We start from the raw sequence: 27,506 nt of genomic DNA on the forward strand, positions 1-27,506 counted from the left end.
ACTAGAATTAACCTAAAAGTTCTTAATATATCACCAATAAAAGTCATACAGTCAAGGCTCCTATGTCTTTTCTCGTCTATAACTAAACAGCCTTAACATTTCTACAAACTTTCAGTTTGGTAGACTCTAAAATTTCCATTCTCTGTTGTCTTTTTTTAAACCACAAAAGCACAATTTACAGCAGGATAGTTATTTAGAAATTAACAAGGCTTGCAGTTTTCATATATACACTGTATGTATATGTATTTATGTATGCATATATATACACATACACTTACACTATAAATATATATAGACTATACAAATAACCATCATACACTCTATATATCCGGCAAAAATTTGAACATCCTATGTATATTAACACTAATTCGTAATAGGTTTTTACCGTATTCTATATAAATCCTGATATATTGCTTCCTTTGTTCACTGATGTGAAGCAATGTGCACATCTTACGAAGCCTTAAATACCCTGGGTCATAGGAGTGCTCACCACTGAAAATCTGCTGAGTTATAAAACTACATTATTTCTTTATAATTTACCCATTGTCTTGCATTTTTCAACCCTTTTCATTCTACTTCTGAACACTATCAAATGTACTTATCACTATGAATCACAGAAACAAATGTATATTCTACTTATAATTGGAAAACTGGACATGCATATGTACCATTTATTGTCTCTCAAGGACTTTTTTTTCAAGACAGTAAGCATTTGTAGTCCTACAACTACTTGGCTGCTTTAAGTTTTGTACAAGTTTCATAGCACGTGTTTGAAAACTGAAGTAATTTTTATATATTCCTTTTCCATTATAGCTGTTAAGACCCCCAAAATGCTGTTGGCATGGAAGAATATAATGTCCACCTCATCACGTTAATTATTGTTCCAGTGTATGAACCTGGCTTCGAAATAAGCTTATTATTTTAATTCTCAAGGTTCTCATTCACACAGATTTGTGTCTTGTAAAGCACTCTGCTTTTTCTGTGGCTGTTAGTTACTGTATATCCTGGAAGAGTGTAAGATTGCTTTCTACAGCAAAAAAATTTTCAGAGGAAAAACTGACCATTCCAAAGTTTTACATTAGCTTTATATTTGGAAACCGATGGGTCCAAAAGAGGCTCCGCTACCCTGACCTGCCATCAAGCACAGCTGATGATCCAGCCACAGCTTCCTCACGATTTATTTCTGACTGCTGTTTTGGAGCAACTCAAGAACAACCTCTCCCCTTGACTGTTTCACAGCAAGAGGCCCAGGGGAAAAAACAGAGTAAGAAACCGCTCCTTTAATCCTGTCTAAACATAATATGCACAAAGTGTATTTATCTAAACCAATCCACTATGTTAATCTTATTTGATATTGTAATCTTCATTTTTCTACCACACTAATAATTTATTTAATTTGCAGACTCTTAATTTAAGGCTGCTAATATTTCGCTTAGTTAGAACAAATACCTACATATGTTTTACTATATGGTATTGAAGCAGAGAAGAGCAAGTACAATTATTGGTTTGCTTGCTGCACTCACTAGTTCTTGCTTGCTTTCAGAGGATGATTCTCAACAAATACACATAAATATTTCACATTATTCCAACACACTCATTTTGTAACAAACAAACCAGATACCAAAAGCGCACGCACACACACACATAGAGCAATATTCAAAACGTATCAAAAGACTCTCCAACAATGAAATGCAGACCTGGCAAAATCTTCAATACTATCTGCTATTCCGCTAGAATCAAATAATGTTAAATTTCTGTCTTTCCTCAAATTAAAATTCATTTCACTTATGTAACGAAGTTAAGGCACTACCAGAAGGAAACCTTGTATTTGGTCACAGGGATTATGAAAGAAAAATTAAACAGAGACCAACCTCCTCACTCCCTGTTCTTACATTCTCAGAGGAGCTGCAGCGCAGGCTAGCTCACCGTGCCAGACAAACAGCCAGGGCCTAATGCAATCAGCACTAGAGCAAATAGCCAAATTCTGCTCCTCTCCCTGTGGTCAACTTGGAGAATGAATAAACTATGCTTATTAAATAAATTTGCCATGAGAAGCAAATAATGGCTAATTGAAACCAGAATAGAATACTTAGATGTCAATAAATAATAGCTGCAAATTATGTTCTACAATGCACGGAGTTATTCACATATTCCTTATTTATTTAAAAACTTCTAGTTATTTTCTCAGAATGTAATGTAGGGAACTTTTTATTAAATGGTCTCTGGTAATGGTTACAATGGTAAAATTAAAAGCAACAATATAATAAAAATATTTTAGCTACTAATCATCATTGACCTCTGGCATAGAACACATCCGGCCGTGCTATGTATCATGCCATTGTAGGTAGCAACACCTTCATTAGATGTGAGGAACCTGCACATAAAACACGTACATTTGCACAGCACGTACAAGTGCAACATTCATGCTTACGTATGTGAACAGTCATACTGGATGCAGCAGGGATACCAGCACACAAGTCTGAACACACATGTATTTGTAGAAGCATGATGGTGGTGTTCTAAGGAATGCTCTCTCTAAGTGACATTTCTTTTCCAAACAGATTGTAACAGAAGAAGGCAATATAAAGAAAGAAGTGACAAAAGCCAAGCCAGTGAGCTGCTGGGAGCAGGGCTCTGCTGCTCTCTGCCGGTCACAGCCCAGACTAACAGAACCTGGGCAGCCTGCATTAATGAAAACAAAAGTGAAAATACAAGCTCTTTTTGTTTGGACTCGGGTAACATTTTTGAATGGCATTGACAGACTAAACTAATTTAATACCTGTCTACTCTGATAGGTCTTTATTAGGAAGAAAGTTATGATGAATGGTAGCATATTGGAATCACCAATAAGAGCAAATGTAAGCAGGACACAACCACAGAATCGCTAAGGTTGGTGATCCTCCAATCCAACCCCCTGCTCAAAGCAGGATCCACTAGAGCATGTTGCTCAGGGCAAGGAAAGCCTCTTCCATATTTCTCTAATACGTGACTCTAAGGATATTTTTCCCAGTTTCCTTCAAGATAATTTTGCACTTCCTTCTATTAATCTTTAACAGAAAGATAAAAATGTGTAAGTCAGGGGTCATATTCCTTCTGTGACAAAGTTCATAAAATCCTCACAAGGTCAGGACTTACCTTTTCTCTGTATTTGGCTAAAACAAAAATGCATGATGCAAAGCCCAAGAGAAAGTTCTTCCTTCAAGCTCTCCTCTGACAATCTACACTGACATGCTATTGAGCCCACCAGCTAAACTACCATCGATAGTTAAGCCTGTTTCTGAAATTCACTGTTTGCTTTTTTGTTCCATCTCCTACCATCTCTGCGATGTGATGCTGTTAGCTGCCTGTTAGTTTTCAAAATGGTCAGTCCAAATCCATCAGACTGAATAATAATTAGGCACATTAAAATTACCAGGATATTCAGAACTAACTCTTGCACCATTCTATCCTCCATACTGAAGTTCCTTAAAATTTTTTTCAGTGTACTAGCTTTCCTACTCTTTATATAATTTGAAATCCAAGCTACTTCTCATTGCGAGATATCAATTCAGAAAAGAGCTCATTACTAGCTGTTAAAAAAGGAACTTCCCCACATCTCAAAATATTTACGGTGCTTCCAGCTTCTGCAATAATAACCAGTATGGAGGAAAATCATCCTGACTACAGAGATCAATGTGCAGGCTCACTATCCAGCTATTGCCCTGACACTTGAACGACTCTTATCAGAAAGGTCTGCTTACCAGAATTCTTAATATGAGCATTTACTTATTGCTCAGATTGGTAAGTAGCCTGTTGTTGTACTCAGCAACATCCATATAGATTGTAAAGTTTTGTGTCTAAATGAACACATGTAAACATGCCACGGCTCACACGCTCTCCATATACATAGACATACCGTACTCAGGAAAAGTTAATGAATGCTTTTAACAAGTTACTACAGATAGTTCCATTTTAATTCATCACCTAAATCATAAAACATAATTTTAAAAGTTCTTAAACATTAAGCATTGAAATATTTAGGAATCAAGTAAGCCCATTAATATCTTCTAGCATTAAACACTTAAGATCTTTTCTCAAACCGTAATGAATTTTCAGCATTTAAGTAACTTTGGCTCCATTCATATCTATTTGTACATATATTTCAATATACTTTTTCTGAACTGTCACACAGCAACAGCTACCAAAACAAAATAAAATCAAGCTCTAGCTTCACCATTAGCAAGATCTGCAGGAACATATAAAGCATGTCCAATATGGGGGGGAAGACAGAAAAAAAATAGATCAATGCTGATTCTGTTCCTCAAAGTTCGCACAAACCGAAAAGGGTGAGACTTGCTTCTGATGGATATGGGTCACAGGCTGGTTCCTTGTCTATCCATCAATACTACAAATTAACAGAATGTATACAATTGAGCAAATATTCCAGATTTTATGAAATGCTGCTAAATCCAGATTTTGAATAAACTCAATCTGAAAAAAACCCAGTAGAATGCATACTGAAATAGGAGGTAGCATCATAAACAGTAACATAAATTGGGGAACACATCCAGAGAGATATGGAAGGGATTGTGTTGGGTGATATTAAAAACATATTACTACCTATCTAGAAAGAGAGGAATTTATTTGGTGCATAACCTCTACTCTTACTGAACCTAGAGAAAAGACGGTGAAAGCAGCACAGAGTTATACACAGGGAAGAGGAAGTTTAAAAGTGTTAGACTCCAGCACGGAAAACCATTACCACTGAAAGCACAAAATAGAACAAACATAAACGAAATGTGTTTTTAAAATGTAACTCTAGATAACACCATCTGCATTGGAAGCTGCACAATGACGTTGAAGAAGGCTGGTATTTTTTGTTCACGGAAAATGAACTCTTAGGACTGACCCAAGGCCAGGTAAAGCTAGTTCAGGTCTTTCTGTTAAAATTTCAGAAAGCTTTGAGTAAGAACCTTTCAGTTACAACGATGAAGACTTCCCATATTTTATTCAATTATTTATGGAAATAAATGTTTCAGGTGCTGCATTAAAAATAGACGAACTGAAACATGACTTACCTTGTCAGATGCTTCGGAAGCAAGTAGGTTAGTGGCAAGAGTCTGTAGTTTCTGATGTGCCACGTTTTTCAGAGCAGCCAGACTACGCCTAGTCATGGCCTGCTTCAGGTTGACGGCGGGATGGCTCAGGGAGTCCACAGCCGCTGGGACTGCCTCATCACAGGCATTCAGGATTTCCACTGCTGTTATTCCCATCACACACCTGTCCAGTGCACCTGCAAATATTTTGAAAAGCATGAGTTTAAGCAGAAACAATTCAGAATGTCCAAAATATCACAAGTACAACAACGGGCAAAGATAATTTATGCCACAGGATGCAATGCATAAACTTTCCGCTGTGTTAACAGCTATTTGTAGAACTAACATTCCTAAAGGGATGGAATTTCCCTAAATTTCCATGAAGCTGAAGTGTGCAAGGAATAAACATATTAACAAAAACCAAGACAGGTTTAAAAAAAGCCCCAATGTGATTCTGTGCTGACCAGACAGTGATGACTGCAATTGCTCAAAATTTTTAGTGGAAGGCTGTTTTCAAACATTTTGAATTCCCTCTTCCACCCAACTACCTGTGTGGATTAGATTTTCCACAATGGATTTCAGGTTCCTCTTTGCCTCCTAGAGCTTCAATAAAAACCAATTCTCATCTAGTTTTCACAATAAGCTGCAAATAATATTCAGACATTATTGCAGGTTTGTAGGTTTTTTCTTAAGTGAGTTAAGGAATTAAAAGGTAATTACATATTGCATATATTTTGATGCATTTTTTCCTCACTTATTCACCGTCAAACATCACAAAACTTTCTAGAACAAAGCTGTTTTTATTTTATGCCTTGTTGCCCATTCTGTTAAGGCTCATTTTTAGTTTCTTCAACTAAGTGTTAGTCCCTTTAACAAAAAAAAAAAAACCAACAAAAAAACCCCACAAACCAACCAAAAAATCCCACAGCAAACAATAGAAAAACCAAGACAAACACTGTTTTCACTCTACAGATGAGGAAACTATTGTAGATTCAAGGTACTGCACTTCTACACCAAGCTTTGAAGAAAATTGCTGAGGAAGCACGGTCACTAATAAACTGAGAGAACACTACATGCGCAGCCAGCACTTTAAGTGGTCTCTCTAAAGATAACTAGGAGAACATTTAAGGGTATGATAGCCACAGCAAGCTATACTTCTCCAAAACTAAATAAGTTATTCCAAATACTAAAATATGTATTTAAGAAAAGCTTATACAATCCAAAAATTTTGTGAATATGTGGAGTGTTAAGTTTCCAAATATAAATGTGCAAAAAAATTTTAACTCTTCTCTCAGATGCAAGTTACACAGAACTATAACCAAATACATATATATATATAAAAAAATTGTTTAATCAACATCTTTGAACTTAACCATACCAGTATCCATTTGCCAGACGTACACAGACCCATCTGAACATCCTACCACCAAATAGTCATCAGAAGGCCTCCATTTTATTACTTGAATAGGGAAAAGGTGACGGGATGCCAGCATGATGCATTTTTTCTCCCGCAGACTCAGAAGACCAACTGAGTGATCACTGGCAACAGAGCAAATACAGTGCTGGACTCTTGCCTAACAAAAGAAAAAAAAAAAAGAAGAAAAGAAATCTTAATCATAATGCAGAGAGTTTGCATTTAAATAATCTCTTCTTCAGTGGGCCAAGCACGGTGATCAACAACCTATTTTATAAACAAAAACCAGGCACATAAGTCTATGGCTAAACTCACTGAGGTCACCAGAAAGAGTATTTCCCTTGCAGAAATTCTCCCGAAGACAACCTCTTGCATATCAAAGAACAAACAGGTATTAGAACCTGTTTTGTTGAGCAAAAAAAGAGAAACCATAGTTTTCAAGTAAATCAATGTCATTTTGTTCATTAAATTCTACCTACTCATCCAAGTTACAAAAGACAAAATTGCCTTTAAAACCCATGGGCTAAGTGTTAGGGAATGCTTGGCTGTCACATTCGCAAACACCTTCAGGGGAAAGACTGCTTCAATGTTGTGGAAATCCTCTCCCACTGTTAATGCTGGGCATCATAAAATGCCAAGCATTTCCTTAGCTAGCTAGGTTTTAATACAGTATTTCCACTGTTTTTAATCTTTCATGTAGCTAAAACATGATGCACACAAAACCAAGATTAACAGAACAAACTCTTTTTATGTGTCTGCAAGAGTTATACATTGGGTCAGTGCTACATCTTCAGTATTTCATATTAAATTCATATTCTCAAGAAGGATTTGAGGAGCTGTGCCATTTATACAGAGTGTGAGACAGGTTATCAGACATATCATGTAAAACTTACACTACAGTTTTCTGGTGGAACTAGAAGCTGTGTAATTTCTCCACCATGTACACAGAAGATATGTTTCATCTCTCCAGAAAATATATCCCATATGATGACTGAGAAATCCACACCACCTGAGATCAAATACCTTTGATCATAACGAGAAGAAACCTGATGAGGATACAATAAACATGTAATTTTGTTTCGATGGCCTCGGAGAGTCCGGTGAGGTGGCCAACCTGAGAAATTGGGTAAGGGGTGAAAAGAGGAAAAGAAAATTTAAAGAGAGAGAGAGAGAGAGAAAAAAAAAAGTAATTCAGTAGAACAATTAACAATCCAAACCACTGTTCTTGATTAAAAAAAAAACAAAAAACCCCAAAAACCCCAGACATGCTGCAATTTTTGACAGAAATTCTTATAAAATTAGCTTTGTCTTTTTTTAAAATGTTCATAATTTTTTCTACTGGACATAGACTGAATGATTCATTTTGTTTTGCTGTACAGCCTCACTTTGAAGTAATTCAGCTTTTTATAAGGGTAAGAACCACCAACGCTTATTTGCAGAATGATGTATCAACTCAACTCTGAGGCAATCCAGCTTCATATTAAGAAAAAAAAAATTTGTATAAAGTTATATACAGTAAATCAGTTACATAAAGGAAACAGTACAACCAACAGCCTTGTATATAACTGACAAGCTCATACTTGTATTCACAGAGAAATATCTACATGTCTTTCTCATTTATTAGCATTTGTAAAATCAAACCCCAAAAGTATTAAAATAACATTATCTGGAACCAAAATATACAACAGCAGGCCAAGGTATAACACTCAACTAACTACACAATACGCAAAGAGGAGTTCTCTGTTAGATGTGTTATTTTCCCAGCGACAGCTCCATAGGCACACTGATAGCCCAGCTGAACGCAGTGCCCAGAACAATTCTGAGAGAGACGGGAGGTGTCCCTTGCCATATCTTTGCTACTGCATCTCAAAAACCCAGGAGAAATATCCAAAGCTTTCCAGTGAAGGGACCTTGCCCAAAATTGATGCAAGCTGGCCACAGTTATTTTATTACTTGGGTTTCTCATTAAGTAATAGAACACCAAAAATTGTTAAGAAAACAGCAATATGATTTCTACCTGTAAAATGACTTAAAGCTCACTTTGTGAAATTATTTCTTACTTCAGTATATTTCGTGACGGGCACACACTGTAATCCAACTGTGCTTTTCAAAAGCTTATTTGCATACCTCTCCTAAGCATATGCTCTCCTTGCAGCAGCTGAACTATAGCAGTTTGTGTTGCTGGCACAATAACAATGCTTCCATCTTCACGACCACAAACCAAACGCCCATGTGCTGGAATATACACACTGGCTGTAACTTTAAGTGGTTCATTGATGTTTGGTATTAAGCTTAGTTGGTCTATAATCCCAGCAGGGCGAGGAGTAAGTTTATCAAAAGCTTCCTGGAGGGATACTGAAGTTGTCGTTTGCAGTCCTGTTTAAAAAGAAAAGAAAAGAAAAAAAAAAAAAAAGGGAAAAAAAAAAAAGCAAGGGGTGAGGTGGGAGGAGGATTTAAAAAAATAAAATAAAATCAAGAATGGAAATTAGAAAAGCTTTTCTGAAAAGATATCAAAGTTTAAATACACCATGTTACAACACTTTGTTCAAAGTAAATGGTACATACTGGAGATTAATTTACTGACTACCTGAGTGAAGCTACAGCAACACACGGAAACGATATATGAGAGAACTGGAAAAGGATATGATTTAAGCTACACTGGCAGGCAGCAATGACCATAGCTAGTATTTGGAATAAAGCAGTTAATTTGTAATAACTGAAAAATATTCAGAGTCAATGAAGATTTTGATCATATATGAAAAAAAATAAAGTTACTTTAACTCTTAAAAAAACCAGCTTCATGGATCTGTAGGAAAAGCAGCAGTGCTTTATCCAGCAACAAAATACATATTTTAAAAAAAAAAAAAAAAGAAAAAGAAAAAAGAGAGATGCCCATTAAAAGACTTGGCAACAAAACTGTTAATTAGATATACCTTTTGCACTATCTTGTTGTTCAAGAGTATCAGGCACACTCCAAATACACAGTCTCCCTGAAGAGTCTCCTTGGATTAACAGCTTATAGGAGAACTCCCTATGTCCACAGAAGAATCGAGTAACTGGAGGACATATTAGTAGCTGTTTAAAAAAAAAAAAAAAAATTAACAACTTCAGAACACATGCAAACCATGTATTGATCTCAAAATTTACTTTCCCCACATAATCCTCTGTACCTTCTAAAAGCAGGACAAAAAAATAGATACTTTATGCTTTATCTTTCTTACAGGAGGAAGAATAAATACAGCAATATGAATCAGAAGAAACAAGTCACAAGTTTAGGGAAGGGGAAAAAAGATTTTTGTACATATTTGGTTTTGTTCTAAATATATTCATATTTAGAATATTTTATATATACGTGTGTGTGTGTGTATTCTAAAATTGTTAACATTCTAACTGCAGTGGTGAGCTGAAGTTATACCACTCAGTAAGGAACATGGTCCACAACAAAAGTAAAAAAGTTTTAGTATTGATTGACAACAACAAAAAAATCAAATATATAAATGTTTCAACGTCCAAATTTGGCAACAGGTTAAAAGGTTAAGATAAAAAAAAGGATTCCTACAACAGTCTTGTAATAACAGCATTTGTAAATCAGACAGCTACTTATACCTAATAGTATAGGTGCAAATACTAGATATATCATACAGCAGTCTTAGATATATTAGTTTATAGCAGATAAATACAATAGCAGTATTATAGCAGTTCACAATACAGTATAAAAATGAAGTATAGCTCAAAGAGGACTTAGGCCTATGAAATTTGATTTTCTTTACTTTGCAAGGATTAAGCTTTCAAATTCCAAGTTGTGATTCTAAAAGCTCTTGCTCAATTATTGCCTAATCATCATGCACATCACAACTCAACTTCTAATTCTCCAGGCATTGATAAATGATAACGTGTCAGTATACAGGAACTGAAGATTCACTTGACCAGAGACTAACCTCTGCATTTATTTGAAAACCAACAAGAGCCAAACCAAACAGCAGGGAAATTGTATCTGTCTACTTTCTCTAAGAAAAGAAGAAATCCTAAAGGTCTACTTTGAAAGAGAAGAACTTGTCATGATGTATGCATGTTTCAACTCTCTAAGAGAGAAATGCAGTCCATAAAAGAAACTCCAAAGAAATATATTTTACCTGTTTATCTGCTCTGTCCAACACACTGTACAATAAAGGCGGAATTAGATTTTCTACTGCTTTCCCCACATCTCTGCGAAATGAATCACTAGCTGGTAGACAGCTGGGTTTAAGAACAAAGAGAAAGGAATAAAATCCCTTGTATTACTAGAGAGTGATCACTACATCACTACCTAACTAAATAATACTAAGCAAAAGCAACCCCCGAGCCCTTAAACATTACATTTTTTTCAATTGTTAACACAGTGTATAGCAGATCATTACTCTGATTTTAATGTACAGGGTATGCTTCATCAATTAATAACTGCACCAAATGTGTCCAGCTCAGTTCCCCCACACATTCAGAACTGAAGGAAAAAAGAATGAAGGAAGCCTGGCTTTAGGTCTGCTTTGGACTTCAACACACCTGGCCTCAGACTCAGGACCAAAACACACCAAACCCAGCGATTCCTCTGACAGATCACCAGATAGATCTGCTTGCATCCTTATGCTCTGATCACTTAAGAGTGTGAGAAAGGAGTTCTCACCTGATTTATGTGAGAATATTCAAGGATCTCCAAGATAAAACTGTATCTCTACCCAGAACAAGATGTTTGCATGTCATGAAGATGTCAGAAGAAAAGTTTTTTATTTTACTTTTGTCATTCTACATTTATTTAACCTCTTTGATACCTAATTTTAAATTAATTTTGTATTTTCACATTCATGTGCACAAACTCAGCTGTTTGTGCCTTCCCTTCATGGGCTGGAAGAGTATTCTGTTACAGTAATACAATCGTCATTTACATTCTACTCCATACAGAAAAATCTTATTTCTTCCTTATTTAGACCTGGTTAAGGAAATATTTAAGTTAAATTTTATTTTATGACACTTGTTCAACACCAAAATGCACCTCTTCCCATCACACAGCTCCATTAGGAAGTGAGAAAGAGTGTAGTATCAGAAAATAGTGAAGCAATCTTGGTTGAGGCAATCTAAATTACTGAGCATTGCTTCAACATGGTACATTTAGGGGACACACACTTTAAAATATGCTCATGGAATACTAGTTTCTGCAACATCCATATGATTTTGTAACAAAATAAAAGCCAAAGATACTCAATATTTCTTCAAAGTTGCTCATGTTTCTATCTCAAAATAATAAATAAATGGAGTATTTCATTGTTGAATACCTGGCTGGTAATTTATATATGAAACTCTGTCCATCTTCCGTCCATACAATCACTTTATCAGCTGACACAAAGTCGCCGCCAGTCCAGGTCTGATCGTTTTCACTAGGGACTGAACATAAGAGGGAATAATCTCCAGCATCAAAAACCTGAAAAGAAACAGCAAAGCCTGTTGTCATTAACCAATTACAGATTAAAATGCCCAGAGAGCAGCTAATTTCGATTTCAATATAGACACATTAAAAGGACTTAGAGCATCTTGATCTAAATGTCTTACTGGCAATTTAATTAAATCAGCTTCTACAGTGAAAAGCAGCCAGGTGTTGTTCAGCTAGCTTGCCTTACCCTCCAGTATTTGGAACACACTACCAACAACGACCGCTGGGTAAACGCACAGAAAGAAATGCTTTGACAGTTTTGACAATAAATAGGTTTTGATTCCTCTTCAAATACTGGTGTTGTATCCTAAAAACAAACAAACAAAACCAACATTAAATTAACTGCATTTTATTTAAAATTATAAATCTGAAATTAAATAGAGCCATATTACCTTATTATAGAACAACATCTTCAAAAAAGGCACTTCTTGATGGTTTTAAATTTACTCAAGAGCTTCCCAATGTTTCTGTAAATTTTAACTGAAATAAATGCTTATGTTTTCTTTTGATACTCTATGGGTATATCATACCTTGAATACCAACTCTCCTGTGATAAAAGAGTCAAGTCTGCAGACTCTGTCACGAGTACAAGAGTAGCAAATGTGCAGAAAAGCAGAACTGAAGAAGTGATAGGTAAAAAATTGGCTTGTAGAGACAGACAAAAATGACACCAACAGGAGGTTATCACTTTTATTTAGAGAGCATATGTGTATAGCTATAATCAGGCACAAGGACTGACCAGCACACCAGCAGAGCCGGTGAGCTGAACTGCTGAATACACGAGCCCATTCCCTTCCTCACGTCTCAAAGTTTTCAGCTGTAGACTGACCCTTGGCCAGAGGTTAAGATTCAGCCACTGCTGACAACATTCTTTTGAGATTCAACCTAGCACTATCAAATAGCACAGGATCTTAATCATTTAGCCCAACAACCTCTACTGAGTCCAAGTATCAGACTGATCTACCCCATTGGTGCTGCACCTTGATTAATCTGGGCCCACCTTAAAGCAAAACTTTCTCTTCTGGTTGTATTAAAGATGGCCACTGCTAACCTGTCCAGATCCAGAACACACAGGAACTAGATCCCAAACTAATACTCACTTTGACTGAGTGTCCATCTTCACTCTGACTTGAGATACCTTAAAGGAAGGAGGGACAGTCATGCCATTCATCACCTGAAAAGTCTGGTTTACAGTTATAAAAACCTGGCTGAAACAACAGAATGCAGATACCCTGCTATGGTATAAACAGGAGACCTACAGAAAGACCTGTCTGCAATGCCAGTCACTTTAACTGATTTCAAAGGGCTCTTCACTTTCATAAAAAGCAACCTTATTTACTGAGACAGGGCAGAGAAAATCAGGATAGCCAGGCAATTAAGGCAGAAGCAGGGACTCAGATGTCCTAGATCACAACTCCTTACTCTGTTACAGATCTCTATGGCAAGACAGTATTTTTCTGAAATATTTCCTCAACTTCAAGATGGGGAATAAGCGTTATGTCCTACACAGAAGCCATTTAAGCGCTCAGACAACGTGACAGCAATCAGCGTCTGAAACCGAGAGTCTCTATACAGAACAACACACAGATGGAAATCGGATAACAAGAAAATACCCAGCTGATTTTTTTTTCTTGCTCAAATTGAACTTAGGAACATGACAGAGAATATGCAATGGAAAAGGGACTACGCCGTCTCATAAATGCCAGATGGCCAACTTCGAAGGAAAAACCAAATGCTTGTAACAGTTCTTATTCTATTATTCCTCATAAGGAGATCTGCAAGAGCATGTGGTATCCTCTTTCATCACTTAAGTCCAACAAATTCCCCAGCTGGACAGATTAGTGGTGCCTATTTAGTATCATCACTGTCAGTGAATTACCTTGCACCCAGATAGCTGAAACAAAGCAGATTCAGCTCACGTTTCATTCTTTCAAGGTTCCCCATATCCCAAATACACTAGATGGTGATAAGCTCCTGTTTAGCTACATCTTCGCGTTTCTTACTTTAGTAACAGCCAATACTCTTCACTGCTTACAGCTGCCTTTTTTTTTTTTGTTGCTGTTAAACCTGATGTTAGCTAAAACATTACTAGCTGCATAACAAGGGTTTCCAGAAAATGCTTTGAGAGCAACATAATTTCATCAAGTTTGAAACTATGAAGCAAAAAACCATGAATACCACCTCTGTCCCCTGACAAGGTCAAAAGCAAAGAACTCCATTATATTGGTGTTACAAGCTAATGCAAACTGCATTGCTTTTGCATTATAAATATTCTGGAAATAAACAAGTTCAACAAAAAAATAGTTCATTTATATATCATAAGGTTATTTTTCCATAGGTGCTAAACAGCTATAGTAAAGTACATCTTTTACAAGAGGTTTCTCTGAATAGCTAATTAGCCAGAGGTCTATGAGACATGTAGCAAATCTCCTTTAAGACTTTTATTCATTAGGACACAGGAAGGCAGGAACTGCCAAGTAACAAAGAGAACTCTAGATAACCCCTAATAATGAATATTCCTAAAAACTGTACTCTGCTCAGCAAACCCTTCAGGCATCTCCACACCTCTCCGTACCTTTCTCAAAGAAAATACTACATTTAATAATAAAATCTAATACTAAATTTAACTATGATGAAATTTTTTTAAAATTTAAGTACAGATATTTTAAGAGCATAAGAAATGCAGCTAGAGAACTTAATCTTAAAAAAAATGAAGCACGGTGATAAAGTCACTTCTATAATGCCCCCACCATATTAAGACCCACACTTCCTATGCAGTACAGGGCAAGCTTTAACTCTGACTTATTTCTTCTATCTGTACTATACAGAGTAAACATGTATTTATTAGCATCATCTCTTTCAACTAATGAGTAGTTATACAGCAAGCTCTTGCATTTTTGCGTGTACATGCATGCAGTACAGCACCCCTATCAGTTTGGAAAGTTAAACATTACCGTAACAATCTTTGTTACTAAATTCCCTTTGGAACTCAAATCTCCTGTGGAATGTAGTATGAGATGACTTACGGAAAGAATAGGACTTTTAAAGGGGAAAAATTAAAAGGAAAACATTTGTGTATTAACAAGAATATTTGTACATTAACACAAATCATTAAATAGTACCAAAAAAAAGATTTGTAGAAATTGGAGATTATCCTACTCCTGATTTTGAAATAAGTTCTCTGAGTCTAATCTTTCTCATGTTTGGAGTTCTGCTGGTAACTTGAAGAATCAGTAAAGCAAAATTAAGGAAGTTGATTTTCAAATGGCAAAGAGGAAAAAAAGCATAATATCATTAGGTAGCTGGAAGAACAGGAAACAACATTAACAGAAGTTCTCCCTCCATCACAACAGGAAATATCATTAATTCAAAAGCCTTTGTTTACCTGCATCCGACTAACTTCAGAGGTTATTATCCATACTTTCAGGATGCCAGTCACTGAAACTGCTACAACAGTATCCTCTGGGGAAAAACAAACATTAGGCTGATAAGTACAAGGACATCTTCATTTTGTTGCACACTTGTGCTTATCTGAGTACAAAAATATACTGAGAGTACCTCAACATTAAAAGTTTACCAAAACATTCCTGAAGTGTTTGCTTCAAAATCAAATGTTTATTTGCAAAGTGGTATTCCAGAAGCACATATGCACATGCACAGATTCTGTGGGTTTGTGTTTACATCTCAAATAATACTCAGGGCTCAAATTAAATGGGGGAAGGGAAGTCACAGTTGTTTCTAGTATTGCTATCAGACATTGTGGGTTGTCCCATCACTGTCCCCAAAGGCAAGGGGTTACTCTCCCAAGAGGAGAGATTTGTTGCTTATGCCTAGCTGTCTGCCCACACCAGCCTGCGAGGACGCTGAAGTTTAATGGGAAGCATGCTCTAGTTGTACAGCTGCCCAAGCATCTCTTGGCTGCGGGTTCCCAAAGGGCATCTCTGCAAAATTACTCCATTAGAGTTACTACCTTCAGAAAAAACAAAGTATATCAAGTGCTAGTCAAACTTGCTAGACATTCCTGTTTCTACCAGACAAATCTGGTGGAAGACCAAAATCCAAGGGGTAACTTCTTGATTACAGTATAAAAGCAATTACAAAACAAGAAATAAAATTAAAGACAGTATCAGGAAACACTTAATACCAATTCACTTCCAGTTGTTCCAGCAACTTAAATGGTGTGGGGATAGCAATCGAGCTTTCCCTTCCAGGACTTCAGGAACACTCAGTTTACAACTCTGTCAGCCTTAACTCAAGATAAAAGTCTCTCCTTTTTGTCAGGATCATCTTCCTTAATGTTCCCCAAACCTCTTAGGAATTACAGTCTCCACAACAGGAAAACCTGAGTGAGACACCTCTCCACCTCAGCTGCCAGAATTTAAAGCCTAACAAATTAACACAAACTAGCAGAGCAAAACAGATGTGTGGACAGGTATCACTTCAAGCCATGTCAACTAATCCACCACCAAACATGAGCCTGCTCACATACCTCTCCACTAAACTGACTGTCATCACTTTTAGAAGTTCCTCCCTCTACAGTCTTTAGGTTTTTTAATCCTATTGTGTACTTTAATCAGCATATTCCTTAAACACATTTCCTACAATAATAGCTTTGAAAATGTTATGACAGCACTTTTTATAAGCTACTAATCACAAGAAATACTCATAGTACGTATATATCTTGTGAAAAATTACAAAGTTTGGCTTGCCAAATGATCTCGATATATACTGTACATCACATTAGTAATGCAGATGACAGCCTTAGCATTTAGAGTGCTTGCACCCCTTCCTTCAGTCTCATGCCAGTTTCCAGGCTTTTGCTGTCAGAGTGCTCTCCAGAACTCTTTCTCAATTCTCAAAGAGAAAACAAGTTATCACCCTAATGGAATATGCTTTAATTAGGAAAAAAAAAAAAAAAGCACTCTTCCCGTAAGAAGGTTCCTTGTCCTTCAGGTTTCAGCAGATGCACACACTGAAGATGACAGAACTGAATCTATCTAGTAGGTGAGCCTGGATCCTGAGGAGCACGCACACACAGAGCGACTTGGCTAGATTTTAGGTTCTGTTCATCAGAAAGCAGTTACATTTTAGCCAGAGCCAAAACTCTCATTTGATGGAACAGCAACAGAGATAATACTGCATAGATACTAACTAGCCTCTTTTTCAGGGACTAGAAACAGCCATATATACTTGCTTTTTGGAAAGGTTAGTGCTTGCTGGGTGTTGCCCAAGATCACAGGGAGTAATGTTCTAATTCCTCCCCAGGTCCTTGAAAAAGTTGAAAACAGTGTTTCTCTCACAGGGAAGCAAAGCCATAACAAAAGCAAGAAAAATAATTACCTTGTGTTCTATTGGATCGAATGATAGTCATTGAGCTGATCCAGTCAGGAGATATCTTTGATAATAAAGAATAAAGAACTTCAAGGCTAGCAGCATCCACAACAAGAATTTCTGGATAATGTCCATGGCATAATAATCTTCCTTCACGCTGAGTCCCAACTGTAAACTGATAGAACTAAACGGATATTAACAAAGTACAGAAATTATCCTCCTCGTGACACATTGGCTACTTCATTTTTAATCAAAACCATAACTTTGTAAAAATATTCTAATGCCTATATGTTTAGAAATTACTATTCTGCACTAATGAGGGGAGCTTTTTGCAGAGGCCCCCTTGCTCCTGTTCTCTTCCCAAGGCAATCCTTACCCTGTACACCCAGCTCTCCTGTGGCTGACAGAAGCCTGCCTCAGCCTTCCCTGCTAAGATCATTCTCATGCTCCCACCTCCCCTGGCAGTACTCCTCCAAAAATTTTCTTTCCGGCCTCTCTTATTAACTATGATACATTTTTTTCAAATGCTGAAAAAATGCCCTAGGGCATTTGATGATACAGCATAAACTACGTAGGAAATACTGACATATGCATATAATGCCATTATTAAGCTTAAAACCAAACAAAACAGCCTTGCTTTGATAACTGATCTATAGTTATCCATGCATTACAATATAGAATAGGACTTCAGAAACATACACAAAGTACTAACCTGTATGCCAGTATGTGTGCAGGCTAGTTTAGTAAACTCTATGCATCTCCCATCATTCACATCCCACAGACACATCTCCCTGAAATATAAAAGGCAGATTAAAACTACATGGAAAATATTTCAATTGTCCAAGAGTCTAAAGATCATTTACATCAGAAGAAACTTAACCATTTGAACCATTTGTTAGTGACAATATGAATTGTATTTAGATAAAGGAAACTCAAAAGCAACTTGAATTTCCAGTCCTTCTATGTGAATCTAGACAACCTCTTCTTCCCTACAAAGATAAGGGAAACAAGTGAAATGCCAAGGTTCATCATAAACAATCAATGTTAAGTGAACACAAGGATACAACAGAGAATTTCTCACTTCTCTCACAAATGTTTCAAGTCATTACATACTTCTACTGCATCCCTAAGTCATCCAAAGATTAGCCTGCCTCCTCCCCATTTGTAAGGAAGAGAATAGCATTACAGAAAACAGAACTGTGTCAGGTGGCAGTGAACGCTGTGGGTTTTTCTGAAGGCCCAGGCTGTTGAGAGGTGGAAGCACCACCTGGTACTCTTCAGCACTTTTAAGACCAAACTGAAAGCACTGAACAACAAATTATAAGCAGTACTAGTAGATACTTTTCTGACTTGCCTTATGAGGAAAGATTAGTTACCTATATTAATTCATTCCAATTAGCAGCCATTCTCCCTATTTACAGTATTTTTTAAAAAAACAACACTTTTAAAATTTTATATTAAAATTTAATCAGAACAGAATCTGTCAGCTGCTTTCTCAACTTTTTTCCCTTTACATCAGATATATAATTTCATAATGAAAACATATTTTGGTTCTAAATCCAATGGAAAAGATTACATAGTACTGCAATCACTACAAGATGGAAATTCTAAGTTTTGACACATTCAACTCTCAACTTACAGGTTAGAAGGTTCTTCAGTCATATTGTTCCCTGCTTTTTCCAGATAAAAAACTTCTTTATTTTATTTGGATACATGACAGACCTATACCTGGCCAGCTACATTTACACAGGCAGAGGTTAAGAAATTTCTTCCTCAACCAGAGCTGAGCAAATCGGCCTCAGCCTGGAGGTCCACCTTTCCATAAACAGCCTTTTAAAAACAAAGCAGATAAACAAACAAAAAAATCCAGACTCAAACTTCTTTCTCCTTTTCTGGTATGCAAAACAAGCTTATGAAAGTCTGTCATTCTAATAGTAAGTTCTGTATATGAATGAAGCAGCCCTCAAGAACAGACTGATGCTCTTGGAAGGAATACCTTTGCAAATACTTCCAGGTCAAATATTCTGCCTAGTTGTCATGGTTTAATCCCAACTAACCACCACACAGCTGCTCACTGACTTGCCCCCCACCCAGCAGGATGGGGGAGAGAATCAGGAAAAAAAAAGTAAAACTCACGGGTTGAGACAAGAACAGTTTAATAAAACAGAAAGGAAGAAACTAATAATGATAATAGTAACAATAATAAAATGACATTAATAATAATAATAATAAAAGGATTGGAATATACAAGTGATGCACAATGCAGTTGCTCACCACCCACTGACTGATGCCCAGTTAGTTCCCGAACAGCGATCCCCCCAGCCCCACTCCCCCCAGTTTAGATACTGGGCATGATGCCATATGGTATGGAATATCCCTTTGGCCAGTTTGGGTCACTGCCCTGGCTGTGTCCCCTCCCAACTTGTTGTGCCCCTCCAGCCTCCTTGCTGGCTGGGGAGGAGAAGCTGAAAAATCCTTGACTTAGTCTAAACACTATTTGGCAACAACTGAAAACATCAGTGTGTTATCAACATTCTTCTCATACTGAACCCAAAACGGAGTGCTGTACCAGCTACTAGGAAGACAATTAACTCCATCCCAGCTGAAACCAGGACACTAGTGAAAGACAGCTGAGTCGGAAATGTTAACTTTTCAAAGCAAACTTTGAAAAGGTAAAGTGAAAAGGCATACTTTAAAAACAAATTACATGTGCATACCACATTAAATCTAAGAGTGTTCAAAGTCTCCATTAGTTTAAGAAGGAATATTATGATGTCTAGTTGCAACTTCTTTCAAAAATAGTTACTTTTATTCCAGAATAATAGTCTGCAAAAGGACCTAATCCATTTTAAACCTATACCTCCCCTCAATAGGTAGCATGTTCCCTGTGCTGTTAAGACTCAAGAAAGTGATGCTAAAAATCAGCAATTATGAGATGGCCTGCCACAGGACAGAAGTGAAGGGCAGCCCATCTTGTTCAATGTAAGTCCATTGAGGAAGATGATTCATTTGTAACTGAAATGCTTATACCTCTACTTGGAAACTCAGAAGCTATTCTAAACTGTTGATAACAACAGTAGTTACTCCAACTCCGTGAACCAAAACTAGGCTCATATTTTGGGGAAAAAAAAGCTCCTGCCTTCCAGAATGACTCTAACACAAGAATAAGTCCATGGCCCATTTCCTAGAAATGGCTTGCTGATAATGAGGATTCACTTTCATATAGCCAGCCAGAGTACGAGTGTAGATACAAGGATAAGGGGAATGCATCCTCCCCACTCAGGGGGGCTGGCCTGGGCTCACGGCCAACTCTGCTAAGTTGCTGTCTGGTCTTGAAGAGCTCAAGAAAGCGCTGGAAGCTGTCTTGGCAGGGCCTCCCTCTCTCTGCGAGGCTGTTTAAGCTGGGTCCTCTTCCCCGTCCTGCCTGCGCCGCGCTGCCAGCCTGGCCGCAGTGACCCGGACCCCAGCTCCCAATGGCCACTAACACCCAGGGGCACGGGGGAAAAGCTAAATAACACGTGTGAGTTACGAATGACAAAACTAGTTGGTCTCAAAGCTTTGACCTGTAATTTATCAAATTGTGTATCTTTTCAATAAATTAGCCCAAAATCTACACTAAAATCTGAGTGTACAAAGCATATTTGTATTGGGTTTGCGTGGCAAGGTTTTGGTAGTGGAGGGACTACAGGGGTGGCTTCTGTGAGAAGCTGCTAGAAACTTCCCCTATGTCCAACAGAGCCAATGCCAGCCGGCTCCAAGACGGACCCACCGCTGGCCAAGGCCGAGCCCATCAGTGACAGTGGTAGCGCCTCGGGATAACAGATTTAAGAATGGGAAAAAAAAAAAAAAAAAAAAAAAGTTGCTGCAGCACAGAAAGTGCAGCTGGAGAAAGGAGTGAGAACATGTAAGAGAAACAACCCTGCAGACCCCCAGGTCAGTGATGAAGGAGGAGGAGGAGGTGCTCCAGGCACTGGAGCAGAGATTCCCCTGCAGCCCGTGGGGAAGACCATGGTGAGGCAGGCTGTCCCCCTGCAGCTCGTGGAGGTCCACAGTGGAGCAGATCTCCACCTGCAACCCATGGAGGACCCCACGCCGGAGCAGGTGGGTGCCCGAAGGAGGCTGTGACCCCGTGGGAAGCCCACGCTGGAGCAGGCTCCTGGCAGGACCTGTGGCCCTGTGCAGAGAAGCCCATGCTGTGGAGCAGGTTTTCTGGCAGGACTTGTGACCCCACAGGGGACCCACACTGGAGCAGTCTGTGCCTGAAGGACTGAATGCACCCTGTGGAAAGGACCCACACTGGAGCAGTTCATGAAGAAATGCAGCCCGTGGGAAGGACCCACGTTGGAGAAATTTGTGGAGGACTGTCTCCCGTGGGAGGGACCCCACGCTGGAGCAGGGGAAGAGTGTGATGAGTCCTGCCCCTGAAGAGGATGAAGCGGCAGAGACAATGTGTGATGAACTGACCGTAACTCCCATTCCTCGTCCCTCTGCACTGCCGGGGGAGGTAGAGAGAGAATTCAGGAGTGAATCTGTGCTCGGGAAGAAGGGAGGCGTGTGGGGAAGGTTTTTTAAGATTTGGTTTTATTTCTCATTACCTTACCCTGGTTTGAGTTAATTTTCCCCAAGTCAAGTCTGTTTTGCTTGTGATGGTAACTGGTTGAGTGATTTCTCTCTGTCCTCATCTCAACCCACAAGCCTTTTGTTATATTTTCTCTACCCTGTCTAGCTGAGGGTGGGAAGTGATAGAGTGGCTGCATGGTGCTTAGCTGCTGGCTGGGGTTAAACCACAACAATATTTTATTGAAAAGTTAAAGTATGACTTTTTTTTTTTTAAATTACTCGATTATAATCCCCATTAATGCCAACTGCATGAAAAATCCTTCCCCCTTCTGCCCTCTAAACAGTTACTCTGATAAGTAAATAAAACCTCTTAAAAAATAAAATGTGTTTGCTCATGTATTTTTTCTTAAGGATAAAAATCCAACACCGCAACAGAAATATAGATAAATTGTGTGACAGGTTTCCACATTTTAAAACACGTATTAGGCATCATTTCCTGCCAACAAGCTACACAACTCAAGCTTGCTTTCACTCAAGAAACAGATCTTGGATAAGCAGAGAAAAAGGAACAAAATATGCATCTACTGTCAACTGAACTGACAAACTCGAGCAAGCAAAAAGATGACAGAAATCACAGTTTCCTTGACTGGAGGAAATGACACCACACATCTCACTGCCCATCCAAACATAAATCACATTTAGTGCTCCACATATTGCTTTACATACAGCTGCGTGGCGTCCTGCCGCTGGCTCCCACGGTACAACAAATAACAGAGGAAGCCCTCCAGGACTTCGGGCACTTCCCTACACTCCTTTCAGGCCACAAATCCAAAATTCACACCACACTCAATATCTACAGTGGAGAAGTCCCACTATTTGGAATATCTATAGACATCATACTAAGTAAAAACTATCCTGTATGTAAACAACCTGATCTCTCCTCTACCCTCAATTTCCATTATTTAACAGATCTGCATATTAATAAACCCTCAGGAAACTCACCCGCTTTCTGATGCACTCACTATATACTGCTTTTCATTGGAAGCAGAGGCCTTTGACAAACAAGTAATTGAGGCTGTATGACCAAACAGCAGAGCTCTGGGATTAATCTAGAATCAGGGAAATAAAACGTGAAGTAAAAATAACATAGTCACTATTACTTAACCAGAATATACATATTCCAGATTTCCATTTTATGTATTATGTAAATATTTATCTGTTAATACACACACACATTTAATTAGCATAGCAGTGGATATATAACCTTGAGTTTGCACAGAATGCTGTTATAATACATGAAAAAAAAAGTTTCTACCTAATACTGTCACGCAAATTTGTGAAAAAAAAAAAAAAAAAAAAAAAGCATTTTGCAAACTCATGCTATCAATATTTTTAAACCATAAGCTGTACTTGGCCCAATTTGAATGAAAAAATTGTGTTGCACTGCAACCATAGTTCCCCCCCCAATCAAGTATAGTTCACAACTCTATATATTCATAAATAAGTTTATATAAAGCCCATGCATAGATTAAAAATAAAAAATAAAACTGCCCTTTATTTGTCCCTTCTAGAAAGAACTAGTTGCTTTACCCCATTCTTTCTTTTTACGTATACCAGACATAAACATAATTTATGGGGGTAACTCTCAGACACTGAGATTTTTATGTATTCATTATAAACTTTTCCTGAAGCATGCTGCCTTTTTATTTTTTTTTTTTTGTTACAGGAAAGGATTGTTTTACTATTCCATTCCAAGAGTTTAAAACAATTTGTACCAAGGCAAACTACGAGATCATATTCAAAACAGACACTTGCAGATTTCAACTCTAGGGCAGCCACTGGCATAAAACAATTAATTATCAACCTTTATCTCTGCTACAAGCCTTTTTCCTCTTTCAGTTACCATGCGAAAAAAAAATAGTTGAATAAAATAACCACCTTAAAAAGTTCTCTAAGTACAGTCTTCTGATCACTGGAATCTGTTTTCACAAAACAATTAAGCAGCTAAGCCTGAAAGTAACAACTAGTTTAGAGCAGTTCCAGAAAAGAGGAAGTAATTACTTAAAAAAATTACTGCAGGAGCAGCAACAAAGTTCAAGAGCAAAAACATCTCTTTCTAATCTGAAATATTCATAAAGGGAAGCATCTTGTGTCAATCCAGGCCTCATGAGAGGGAGAAAGAAAGGACAAGTAAACAGGGCATAGAGAGAACTGAAGACCAAAATAGATACTACAATATCAAAGAATAAAATCATATGGGCAACAATGATACACACTTTAAACACACAAAAAGCTAAGATTACACAGACTTTAGTCTTACCTCTAAATCTAAAGAAAGGTCCCAGAGACATATTTGTCCATCATGGCAGCCTGTGACGATCATCGACGCATCCTCCATGAGCAGCAGGGTGGATATGCAGTGCGTGGGGGCTTTACGACCCCACAGGACGATGGGCAGAACGAGGCTGTTCCCTGCCATTTTGCTTACGCGCCTGTCAATTTAATCAAGATAATAAATATTACATCTCAGCAGGTATGCCATTCCTGCACTTAGCACGTTCTTATCCTCACAAAAACTTAAAAAAAATTAGTCTGAAAGTGACAGTACTTTTGAAAAGTGTGTAGTCATCTGGAGAAAGCTCCAGAGCCTATTTTTCACTAAAGGTTGTTGCAAATCTACAGATGCCTACTATCAGGCATATAGCAGCTGCTTGTTACTTCAAAACTATTCTAAAAAGGGTGATTTTGGCAGAAGTACGTGTGTGTATAGGAATATGCTGCTTGATACCTATACATGTAGGGACATGCCACTTTGAAAAGTATCTTTTGCAAAATGTGTAAGAAATCAAAATTGTGAAGTTACAGTACTACCACAGTTCACTGTATTTTTTCAAGTGACTATTTAAAGAATGTTATTTAATCCATATATGAAGATGAATGCATTCCCTGTTGAGAGAAGAGGTGAGATGGTATACTCTAATTTATTTGAAAAATGGTATATATAGTGACTATGTTTCTTCTCTATAAAATGTTTATGAAGTCACTTCAGACTGTCAAAGCCAAAAATTTCTTGGTGACTGGGAAATAGAGAACAAACATGTTTGAATCATAACTTCAGAGAGAACGAAGACATCATAGAAACTCAAGCTGTAGTAATAAAAAACAGTTAAGAGGATTACCACAAGATTTAAACACCAAAACAAACCACTGTTTTTGTTAGCAACATTCTGAGCTTGCCAACCACTTAAACGTTTTTATTATGTACAATCCTTGAATCCCAGTTTGCTTATACTGAGCTTGTCAATGTATTGTCAGTTCTCCGGCTGGACAAGGGCCAATGCAAGCAGCAGCTCTGGGGACTGCCTGCCTGCACCCCCTGCCTGCACCCCCTGCCTGCACCGCCGCGGCAGGGAACACAAGAAAGTCCATGAGCAGGAAAAAGAAACTGTAAATACAAGACTTTCTTTTGCTTTCCAGGTAACTGACTGAGCTCATGATTGTTTGGGGTATACTTCTGGGGTACATTCTACATTTAATAAATAAAAAAGCTAGAATTTAAGATATATTTTGATTGCACCAATGGTGAGTTTATAAAAGACATGAAAGATCCATTCCAGTTACTATTACTCTCTCAGAAACAACTGAAAAATGGTACATGTAACCATCAAGCAGAGAAAATATGTCAAGAATGACTGACATTTTCTTATGGGTCTCTTATTCTGGATTCAGAGTTGTAGTTCACTGCGGTAAAAGTTTGAGTTATGTAAAGTTATTGCTTGGAGCATTTAGTGATAAATGAATGGGTGAAATGGTTGTGTTAAATAAATAAACAAATGCTCCTTAGGTACTATCTTGTGGAGGTTTATGTTCTGAACTTACCACGGCTCAAAACAGAGCAGAATCTCTGATTTAGAGGAGTATAAACATACCAAACACAGGCAGGATTCACTGAAGACATTTGTTAAAAACATGTATTTTCCTGTCTTTCTATAGATACATACATATTCTTCTAGCTTGAGCAACCCAGCAATATTTGCATTTGTTCACAGATATGTAAACTTATTTTACAGCTCTTCAAAAGAGGGGAAAAAAAATTCTGAATTAGGACAGAGGAAAAATAAAGGTCATCCTGAATCTAAGGTGCACTACAACTGCACTTCTCCACTGCGACAACCAGTTCCCCTTCATGTCCCCATGATACTCCGATCAGACAACAGCAATGGTTACGAGGAACTAACTAGCAAACGAGTGGAGTCATGCCGACCCACTGTCCAACTATTGCCAAATACCACACCACAAAATAATCCCACCTGCCCTTTTACCAGAGGAAGCACAAGCATGAGCTCCAGATTTCCATGGAAATTGTGGGAATTTAATCAAGTAATCTTCAGTTTCACTGAAAACTATCATGCAAGGTTTAGCAGCTGTCCTTTGAGACAAACTCAAATTTGATATAAACAGAGACAACTACAGAGATCTTGCTTGCACCAACCATGAACTTGACTTTTTGATTTTACATTACCCTGGCCATTCCCAGCGGTTGCTCCCACACTTAAACAAGTGCTTTCTGCATCAAAAATACCTTCCATTTCAAAACATTGGTTTTTACTATACTACATGGAGTTCAACACAAATTAATGTCATCTCTCACCTATATAAAAATTACAGTGCAATTTCTACAAGAAAGTAGTTTTTTATTAATTTTGACAAATGCTGCATATACTCCTAGTGCAACCAACCTCTGCAGCCAGAGAAATCGAACATGATAATGTACATGGAAAAATGGGGGAAGGGAAGACAGCAAGAGCAGAATAATGAATAGCTAAGTATTACAAACTGTAAAACAGCTTACAGGGCCAGCTGGACATAGCAATCCTCAAACTTCTGAAAAGTGAGAGATGCATTATGGTTTTTCACAAAATCCATATCATAAAAACAGTAATTTCACTTACTATGAAGAGCCATTTTACGCCAACTCTTTTCTCACATCCAATTGGACTATCTTTACCAACAACTACTTATTTTAGTCAGAGTTGTTATTTAATGAACAAGTATAAATAAAGACCAACAATCAAGCATTTAATCTACTGCAACATACTAAAAGCTACCCTGGAACTAGTAGCTGTAAAACATGCCTGTAAATGTAGTGTTAATTGTTATGCAATGGTAGATCAATTGTTCTGTCTGGATGATCACAATACAGAACCATAAAATAATGAAAAATTTGTAAAGAATCTGGTGACTTTACCAAGAGCTACAATTCTAAAAAATTATTCCTTTAGAGTGAAATAACCATAAAAATATAGTGAAAAACAGAAATAAAGTGTTGGGATTTAATACAAAAATGTGCAAACAACGGCAACAAAAATCACCAAACAATCAAAAATACACATATAACTCTTTTACCACCTGTTTTTTGTAATGAAATAAAACAAAGGACACACTAGGAAAGGTGGGGAGAGATAGAAATGTCTTTGCTTTATATATACTAAAGCACTTGAATACCAACCAAGGTACAACATTCTTTACAAACTGTTCTCCCCTTGCTACCTGCAAAAAGCTCCCTTAGCAGCTCCACTACTGTGGACTAGAAATGCAAAACTGCCCAGATTAATCCTGAAAGATGCCACAACTGCAGCCCCCGCCGGTAACACACACAGAGCAT

General features: G+C 37.6%; 2 protein-coding genes across 11 annotated transcripts in view; one reads left to right on the forward strand and one right to left on the reverse strand.

The window, feature by feature from the left end:
- The window catches only part of TXNL1 (thioredoxin like 1), a 184,971-nt gene that overhangs the window by 125,352 nt on the left and 32,113 nt on the right, over positions 1–27,506 (forward strand). The gene's annotated exons all lie outside the window — the stretch shown is intronic.
- WDR7 (WD repeat domain 7) overlaps positions 1–27,506 on the reverse strand; it is a 151,109-nt gene that overhangs the window by 111,444 nt on the left and 12,159 nt on the right. For 9 of the 10 annotated variants that reach the window (XM_069774991.1, XM_069774989.1, XM_069774986.1 and 6 more), the window contains 13 exons: positions 24,162–24,333; positions 22,844–22,950; positions 17,994–18,072; positions 17,291–17,465; positions 15,336–15,412; positions 12,138–12,257; positions 11,796–11,941; positions 10,623–10,725; positions 9,423–9,564; positions 8,617–8,865; positions 7,383–7,603; positions 6,454–6,649; positions 5,058–5,272 (listed from right to left, as the gene is read on the reverse strand). In XM_069774991.1, coding sequence (XP_069631092.1) covers positions 5,058–5,272; positions 6,454–6,649; positions 7,383–7,603; positions 8,617–8,865; positions 9,423–9,564; positions 10,623–10,725; positions 11,796–11,941; positions 12,138–12,257; positions 15,336–15,412; positions 17,291–17,465; positions 17,994–18,072; positions 22,844–22,950; positions 24,162–24,320 — 1,989 coding nt within the window. In that variant the 5' untranslated portion in view covers positions 24,321–24,333. The remainder of the gene's footprint in view (positions 1–5,057; positions 5,273–6,453; positions 6,650–7,382; positions 7,604–8,616; positions 8,866–9,422; positions 9,565–10,622; positions 10,726–11,795; positions 11,942–12,137; positions 12,258–15,335; positions 15,413–17,290; positions 17,466–17,993; positions 18,073–22,843; positions 22,951–24,161; positions 24,334–27,506) is intronic. The other variant, XM_069774983.1, reaches the window with a different exon arrangement.

Source organism: Haliaeetus albicilla, chromosome W (genome assembly GCF_947461875.1).
Source record: "Haliaeetus albicilla chromosome W, bHalAlb1.1, whole genome shotgun sequence".
NCBI classification, from domain to species: Eukaryota; Metazoa; Chordata; class Aves; order Accipitriformes; family Accipitridae; genus Haliaeetus; species Haliaeetus albicilla.